Source organism: Eriocheir sinensis, chromosome 11 (assembly GCF_024679095.1).
Source record: "Eriocheir sinensis breed Jianghai 21 chromosome 11, ASM2467909v1, whole genome shotgun sequence".
In the NCBI taxonomy this organism is placed as follows: domain Eukaryota; kingdom Metazoa; phylum Arthropoda; class Malacostraca; order Decapoda; family Varunidae; genus Eriocheir; species Eriocheir sinensis.
In genome coordinates, this window is record NC_066519.1 from 10,539,035 (window position 1) to 10,548,830 (window position 9,796).

General features: G+C 40.8%; 1 protein-coding gene across 1 annotated transcript in view; it reads right to left on the minus strand.

Annotated features, from left to right (window-relative positions):
* The window catches only part of LOC126997137 (argininosuccinate synthase-like), a gene marked incomplete at its 5' end in the record, with an annotated part of 41,621 nt that extends 40,861 nt beyond the window's left edge, over positions 1-760 (minus strand). The window contains 1 exon segment of the mRNA XM_050858190.1: positions 683-760. Coding sequence (XP_050714147.1) covers positions 683-760 — 78 coding nt within the window.
* Positions 761-9,796: the final 9,036 nt, after the last annotated feature.

The following is a 9,796-nucleotide window of genomic DNA, read 5'->3' on the forward strand; positions in this document are numbered from 1 at the left end:
TCTCACTAATAAATCAGTTGCTGTCAGAACATCGCCGTGTTTGGTTCTCCCTTTCCTGAACTAAGAAGTTGGACTGCCTGGAGTAGCACCCGCTACATTGGTAACCCAGGAGTGACGCAAGCTGCTCCCTCGCCTCTCGTCACAATGGATACGCCTCCACCAACACTCGCAGACGCCAACCCAGCCGAAGCCGCACAAGTCAAGCTACCGACCTTCTCTACGATCGACGCACATATCTGGTTCCGGCGAGCAGAAGTCATCCAAAGAAAGAAGAAATCTTTCCTGCTTCGTATAGAGGGCAGCGACGACTGGGTCTCCATCGAACGACTCAAGCCAGCATACCTTCGAGACGACGACCCCCCTCCTGTACGACTCTCCAGGGCGGGCCGTCCCCTCTCCCGTGCAACGGCACTTTTTGTTGAGAGGGGAGTATTTTAGCGGGCTTCGCTACAAACCCAATCACGACGGGAGGGACGCGGAGTCTATGCACTAGATCCATGCTGATTCTGTAGCACCCTGTAAATAGCTGTATATGTATCTCACTAATAAATCAGTTGCTGTCAGAACATCGCCGTATTTGGTTCTCCCTTTCCTGAACTAAGAAGTTGGACTGCCTGAAGTAGCACTCGCTACATTACTATGGATTGACTAATAATAGCATACAGCAATAATATAAGCTCACCTCAGTAGCCCCCAGCTTAGTGGCCTTTCTCTTGGCTTCTTCAAAGTCCTCCTCTTGTCCTAGATCGGCCTGTGCAAAAATAATACAAACAAAATGTTAACATAATTAATATGATACAGCCACTATTTCGTAAATTGGAAAACGATGCTAAATGATGATCATGGTATAAAGGTATGTCTACCATACTGAACGGTGCTTTAATTATGGAATATATATATATATATATATATATATATATATATATATATATATATATATATATATATATATATATATATATATATATATATATATATTTTACGTCTACGCCTTGAGCGCCGGTAGGCTTGCTTGAGGGGCCTGGATGGTAGTCGGCCCCAGCCCGTCATGGCGCAGGCAAGTGTTTATAGTGGCGCCATCTTCTCTTGGCTCATGCTGCCCCCCGGAACTCGTTCTTGATTAACTTGGACGGTTTCCTCTAGAGTCAGAGTTGATGAGTGGTCTTCTGGACAACTTGTGGGTAGTTTTAAGCCACTCGGCGGTGACTGAAAAATCCGAGGTGGTAGCGTGGGGATTCGAACTCGCGTCGTCCATCACGCGGTGAATGTGGGCCCAGCACGCTAACAATCAGCCACCGCCTACCCAATATATATCTCATATATATATATATATATATATATATATATATATATATATATATATATATATATATATATATATATATATATTACAGAAAAGGAGACAGTTAAAGGGCGTGACAAAAAAAAAAAAGCCCGCTACTTACTGCTACTGAATAGAGTACAGAGGAGAGGCCAAAAAGAGAGGTCAATTTCGGGAAAAGAGGTGTCCAGATACCCTCCTCTTGAAAGAGTTGAAGTCGTTGGCAGGAGGAAATACAGATGAAGGAAGATTGTTCCAGAGATTACCAGCATGAGGGATGAAAGAGTGAAGATGCTGCTTAACTCTTGCATAAGGGGTTTGGACAGTATAGGGATGAGCTTGATTAGAAAGTCGTGTAAGGCGAGGTCGCGGGATGGGGGGAGGCATGCAGTTAGCAAGTTCAGAAGAGCAGTCAGCGTGAAAATATCGATGGACGATAGAAAGAGAAGCAACATCGCCACGGAATTTAAGTGTTAGAAGACTATCAGGAAGAGGAGGAGAGCTGATGAGACGAACAACCTTAAGCCCCGTTCATACTGTGCCGACTCTAGGCCACGACTACCCACGACTCTAGAGTACACGAGGTCTTGGGTGTTGATGTGATAGTGTCGGGCATGTCTTGAAAGAGGTCTTTAGACTGTTGCCGAAAGTTGCGCCGACGTCGTGACGGGAGTCTGGAGTCGTGAGGGTTAGCGCGACATGCTGGCAACTAGTTGACCAAATGTCCCAGACAGTCGGCAAGACACCAAGACCCCAATACAACCACCTCCCCTTCTTGGAGCGTGGGAACCAACTTTTCAAATGGAAAAGTCGCTGGGTTGTCGTGGCCCAGAGTCGGCACAGTGTGAACGGGGGCTTTAAAGCCCCGTTCACACTTTGCCGACTCTGGGCCACGACAACCCAAGACTCGAGGGTAAATGAGGTCTTGGGTGTTGATATGAAAGGCTCGGACATGTCTTGAAAGAGGTCTTGAGACTGTTGCCGAATGCTGCGCCAACGTCCTGACAGGAGTCTGGAGTCGTGAGGGTTAGCGCAAAAAAGTATTCCATGCCACTAAACTTTCACGACAAGAGGCGGCAAGAGTCTGGACCAACCGTCATTTCCGGTTGAGGTCTGAGGGAGGTCTGGAGCAGTCGTGACGACTGTCGTCAACAGTCTCGGCTTGTCTTGAGACGGTCGTGACGACTGTCGGGGCCATTTTTCACTTTTTTACCGTTTCCTGTTGGCACAGTCGTCTGTGCCGACTACTTAAGAATGATGAGGGACTGTCGTGACGACAGTCTTCGCCTAATGAAGGACGTTCGTGACCACTGTCGGCTCAGAAATATTGGCTAACACTGCCGCTATCAAGAAGTTTATAGCTCCGTTTTGCAATCACAAGCACAATAACAACTTCTGGGCATGGTTACGTTTCGCTGGCACACACTTGGGAGCCGCACAGTACGCACGCACTCCTTTTGCCTCGATCTCTCTTGTGTTGAATGACACAACTAGGGTTGAAACCCAGATGTCAGAAACATGTGGAATGCATCATCTCACTCTCCAATACGAAATGGATACATATTTAAAGGAACGGGTGGCAACCCTAAACTTTTTCGAGCATGCAATGAGTGACAGCCGCAGCACGCTGCTAGTGGAGGCAAGAGGGAGAGGGGAGAGACGTTACGTTGCGTATTTTACACGTATTTTAGGACGAACCTTTGACAAATTTTACGGGCTGGTTTTGTGATTAACCGAAAAATGTGCTCACTACAATTTTAAGATACTTAAATTTATCTGCGTGACCATTCAGATAACAAAATACTGTACGGAACAAATGCCGTCCCTTATTGGTTCAAAACGGAACGATACATTTCATTCTCGAATATAAAGAGATTCCGTATTTTAAGGAATAGCAAAGCTGCCGCCAAGACAGTCGGGAAGACCGTCAGGAACACCGTAGGCCAACCAGTTGACAGACAATCTGGAAGACTGCCGTCAAGGCCGTCAAGACTGTCGGTCAATCGGTCGGCAGATTCGTGGTTGTCGTAGACATGGCGCCATTTCTAAAATTGACCGCTAAGGCTCGTCTTGAGACTAGTTGGCAGAATGTCGCAGACATTCTGCCAACTAGTTTGCCGAATGTTCCAGACAGTCGGCAATCATGGTAGCCGACACCAAGACGCCAAAAAATTCTTCGGGCTTGGGAGCCGACTTGTCAAATGCAGAAGTCGCTGGGTTCTCGTGGCCCAGAGTTGGCAATGAACAGGGCTCACTGGGCCGACTCTGGGCCACAACTACCCACGACTCTAGGGTACACGAGGTCTTGGGTGTTGATGTGAAAGAGTCGGGCATGTCTTGAAAGAGGTCTTGAGACTTTTGCCGAATGCTACGCCGACATCGTGACGGGAGTCTGGAGTCGTGAGGGTTAGCACGACATGCTGGCAACTAGTTGGCCAAATGTCCAAGACAGTCGGCATGACACCATGAAGCCAATGAAACCTCCCCCCCCATATTGGAGCGAGGGAACCAACTTGTCAAATGGAAAAGTCGCTGGGTTGTCGTGGCCCAGAGTCGGCACAGTGTGAACGGGGCTTTAGACTCCACTCTGTCCAATAGAGATGTGTGAGGTAAGCCCCCCCACACGTGATATGCATACTCCAAACGATGGCGGACAAGCCCCCTGTATATGGATAGCAACTGTGCGGGGGAGAAGAACTGGCGGAGACGATACAGGACGCCCAACCTCGAGGAAACTGATTAAATGAGAGAGATGTGAAGTTTTCAGTTAATATTTTGAGCTATTTAGTGTTGAAGAAGGTGACAGCTGAGTGTTATCGAATTATAGGGGATAGGTGTTTGGAAGATTGCATCGAGTTGATAGGTGGAGAAATTGAGTTTTTGAGGCATTGAAGGACACAAGGTTCCTTCTACCCCAATCGAAAATGATAGCAAGGTCTGAGGTAAAGCGTTCTGCAACCTCCAGTCTGGAGTCATGTACTTCCTGTTGGGATGGTCTTCTATTGAAAGAAGTTGAATAATGCAGAGTGGAATCGTCAGCGTATGAGTGGACAGGACAGTTTGTTATGGAAAGAAGATCATTGATGAATAACTGGAAAAGAGGACAGAGCCCTATATATATATATATATATATATATATATATATATATATATATATATATATATATATATATATATATATATATATATATATATATATATATATATATATATATATATATATATATATATATATATATATATATATATATATATATATATATATATATATATATATATATATATATATATATATATATATATATATATATATATATATATATATATATATATATATATATATATATATAGTTCAAGGGGGTAAAGGAAAAAAAAAATCCCGCTACTCACTGCTCCTGAATAGAGATCAAAGGAGTGTCCAAAAAGAGACGTCAATTTCGGGAGGAGAGGTGTCCTGATACCCTCCTCTTGAAAGAGTTCAAGTCGTAGGCAGGAGGAAATACATATGAAGGAAGATTGTTCTAGACTTTACGAGCGTGAGGGATGAAAGAGTGGTTGACTCTTGCATAAGGGGCTTGGACAGTATAGGGATGAGCATGAGTAGAAAGACGTGTGCAGCGGGACCGCGGGAGGGGGGGAGGCATGCAGTTAGCAAGTTCAGAAGAGCAGTCACCATGAAAATATCGATATAAGATAGAAAGCGAGGCAACATGGCGGCGCATTTTCAGAGGTAGAAGACTATCAGTATGAGGAGGAGAGTTGATGAGACGAAGAGCCTTTGACTCCACTCTGTCCAGAGGAGCTGTGTGAGTGAAGCCACCCCACACATGAGAAGTATACTCCATACGAGGGCGGACAAGGCTCCTGTAAATGAATAGCATCTGTGCGGGGGAGAAGAATTGGCGGAGACGGTACAGAACGCCCAGCCTATAGGTAGCTGATTTAGTAAGAGGTGAGATATGAAGTTTCCAGTTGAGATTTTGAGTTAAGGATAGACCGAGAATGTTGAGCGTTGAAGAAGGTGATAGCTGAGTGTTGTCGAAGAATAGGGGATAGTTGTTTGGGAGATTGTGTCGAGTGGATAGGTGGAGAAACTGTGTTTTTGAGGCGTTGAAGAACACCAGGTTCCTCTTGCCCCAATCGGAAATAATAGTAAAATCTGAGGCTAAGCGTTCTGTTGCCTCCAGCCTTGAATCGTTAAGTTCCTGTGGAGTGGGTCTTCTATTAAAAGAAGTTGAGTAATGCAGAGTGGAGTCATCGGCGTAAGAGTGGATAGGACAGTTCGTTTTGGAAAGAAGATCATCAATGAACAACAGAAAGAGAGTGGAAGATAGGACAGAACCCTGTGGGACACAACTGTTAATAGGTGAAGGGGAAGACCAGTGACCGTCCACCACAGCAGAAATAGAACGGTCAGAAAGGAAACTGGAGATAAAGGTACAGAGAGAAGGATAAAAACCGTAGGAGGGTAGTTTGGAAAGCAAAGATTTGTGCCAGCCCCTATCAAAAGCTTTTGATATGTCCAGCGCAATAGCAAAGGTTTCACGGAAACGGCTAAGAGAGGATGACCAAGAGTCAGTTAAGAAGGCTAGGAGATCACCAGTAGAACGCCCCTTGCGGAACCCATACTGGCGATCAGATAGAAGGTCAGAAGTGGAAAGGTGCTTTTGAATCTTCCGGTTAAGGAAGCCAGATGGTAGAAAATTCAGAAGAGTCAAGGTCGTGGACACGAGAGCAAGTGATGTCGTTGCGCACGTAGGCACAACATCCAGCTTTGGATTGAAATTTAGGATAGAGATAGTAGGAGGGAACAGAGTAGAGGTTGCTGTCAGTAGCCTCAGAAACCTGTGTTTCGGTGAAGAAGAGAAGGTGAGGTTTAGAGGAGGAGATATAGTGTTCCACACTCCACAGAATGAAAATTAGAATGGAGACCGCGAATGTTGCAGAAATTGATATGATATATATATATATTCGCCATGTATATATATATATATTGGGAATATATATGTATATATATATATATATATATATATATATATATATATATATATATATATATATATATATATATATATATATATATATATATATATATATATATATATATATATATATATATATATATATATATATATATATATATATATATATATATATATATATATATATATATATATATATTTTTATATATATATATATATATATATATATATATATATATATATATATATATATATATATATATATATATATACGTTGTTGCTTTTTTCCAGGTGGGCTCTGATGGTCGGCCAAGGCTATTCCTGGCGAGTCTGAGTGTTTATAGTTATATATATATATATATATATATATATATATATATATATATATATATATATATATATATATATATATATATATATATATATATATATATATATATATATATATATATATATATATATATATAAAGGGTATGCGGTGGCTGAGTGGTTAGCATGCGCGCCCCGCATTCACCGTGCCATGGGGTTTTCAGTCACTGCTGAGGTGCCTAAGAGTACCCATATGCAGTCCTGAAGACCACCGATCAACCCTGACTCTAGAAGAAAGCGTCCACGTGAATGAAAAATGAGTACCGTGGGGGCAGCATTATAATCCAGGAATTTTAGGAAAATCGACCTAACAAATTAGCAGGAAGGCGAGACTTGGTACACTTGTAAAGAGAGCCCTACTGATTAACATATTAAAAGTCCCACTAAATCCAAGTTGTGCTCAAGCCGCCATCTTGGAAATTATCGGCCGATTTTCGTTTTTTTTTAAATAAATTTACAAACGTGTAAGATACCAAAATTTTTCACGAGAGCAATATCATTCCACATATGAATACAAACATTTCATGTACATAAAATTCTTTTATTCGATCAAAAAATAAAAGCGTTATGCAAAATAAAAGAATTCACATTTTACGAATCAATGCAAACACGACTTTCAAAATGGGTTTCTGTGTGTGTGTGTGTGTGTGTGTGTGTGTGTTACGTCGCTATCTTTTTGTGCATCATCACGAACCTTATCAGCCTCGTGATGTTGCATATAACTTTTGAATCTTTTTTTTAATTTTTTTATTAATTCGTCCTCATTCTCCTCCTCCTTTTCCTCTTCTTCTTCCTCTCCTCCTCCTCTTCTTCTTTTCCTTCTCTTTCTCTTTTTTCTCCTCTCTGACCTGACCTGGTCGATAAATGGGTACCTGAGGAAACCTGGGGAAGGTAAACTGTAGTAACATGGATGTCACACTGCCCTGTGTCCCGCGTTGATATGCTCCCTCCCACCACAGGCTCAAGGGCCAATGCGACGGAGATGAGCACCGAGGCCACGCGCTGCTATAGTGTACGCCCCCAACTTTAACTATATATATATATATATATATATATATATATATATATATATATATATATATATATATATATATATATATATATATATATATATATATATATATATATATATATATATATATATATATATATATATATATATATATATATATATATATATATATGTATATATATATATATATATATATATATATAAATATATATGTATATATATATATATATATACATATATATTTATATACATATATATATATATATATATGTATATAAATATATATGTATATATATATATACATTTATATATGTATATATATATATATATATATATATATATATATATATATATATATATATATATATATATATATATATATATATATATATATATATGAGAGAGAGAGAGAGAGACCACACAGACCCCATGGTCCAGACTTGGTGGTCTGTCCAAACCTAAGTGATTTTACATTAATCAGAAGACTCCAAAACGTTGCATTTTTCTACTCTAGTTGATATTAAGTTGAAGGAAGTGACGGTCGAGCTTATTTTTGAAGGAGTCAATCGTGTTACACTGGACCACTGACGGTGGAAGCTTATTCCATTCTCGCACTTTCCAACGTTGGTGAAGAAAAAAATTTGGTGCAGTCTGAATTTACTTGTCTACATCCGAGTTTTACGCCTTTGTTCCTCGTGCGCAAAGTGTCATCGATCATAAACAATGTTGATCTGTCTACATTCTTGAAAACATTAAGTATTTTAAAACATTCGATAAGTTTTCCTCGGAGGCGACGTTTCTCAAGAGAGAACATGTTAAGAGTAGAAAGCCTTTCTTCGTAGCATTTGTTGCAAGGAAGGGATCATTTTCGTTGCCCGACGCTGAACACCTTCTAATTTAGCAATATCCTTTGCATGGTGGGGAGACCAAACTGTACAAATTTCGCATATTCCAAGTGGGGTCTGACTTAACTGTTGTAGAGCGTGAGTATTACATCTTTATTCTTGAATACAAAGTTTCTTTTAATGAAGCCCAACATTCTGTTCGCTTTTATTTGCTGCATCGATGCATTGCTGTGAGAATTTGAGGTTTGACGCGATTTTGACCCCCAGTCTTTGACGCATTGAACGATTTTGAGTTTAACGCCGCGCATTTCGTATTCGAACTTCTTATTCCTCGTTCCAACTTGAAGGACCTGGCACTTGTCTACGTTAAAGGGCATCTCCCATCTATCCGGACTAAGCTGAAATTTCGTGCAAATCCTCTTGAGGCTTTGTCTGTCTTCGTCAGTGAGAACCGAGTTGCCAATCTTTGTGTCGTCTGCAAATTTACTAATGCGGTTATTGGTCCAACATCCACGTCGTTGATGTAAATAATGAAGAGCACTGGGCCAAGGGATCGAGCCCTGAGGTACGACACTAGTGACAGGCGCCCACTCTGAGTTAAATCCGTCAATCACTACTCTTTGTTGTCTGTTGCTCAACCAATTCGCGATCCATTGGTTTACTTGACCGTCAATACCTATTTGCTTTAATTTGTAAAGTAATTTTTGATGCGGGACTTTATCAAACGCTTTCTGGAAATCAAGATGACTACGTCCAGTGATTTGGTTACGTCATAAACAGTGAAGAAGTCGTTATAAAAGGTTAATGGTTTGATAGGCAGGATCTTTTGTTTCGGAAGCCATGTTGTGAGTCCCCAATCAATGAGTGGCTTTCAAGGTAATTCACAATTTTGTCTCTAATTATGCCCTCAAGTAGCTTACCTACAACCGAAGTTAGACTAATGGGCCTGTAATTACCTGGTACTTTTTTGTCTCCTTTCTTGAAAATCGGTGTTACGTTAGCCTTTTTTCCAATCTGAAGGGACGATGCCTTGTCGCAAGGACATATTGAATACGGTTGTGAGGGAGAGAGTATTTCGCTCTTTGTTTCTTTCAGCAGAGTTGGATATACTTTGTCAGGTCCAGGACTTTATTTGTTTTAGTGAATGGAGACTTTAAGGACTTCATCGGTTGTTATTTCAAAAAGTGTAGGCAATGCATGCTCGAGATTTTTAATAGTACTGGTGTTGGTGGTAGCGAGAGGAAGACTGTTAGTATTAAACACCGAG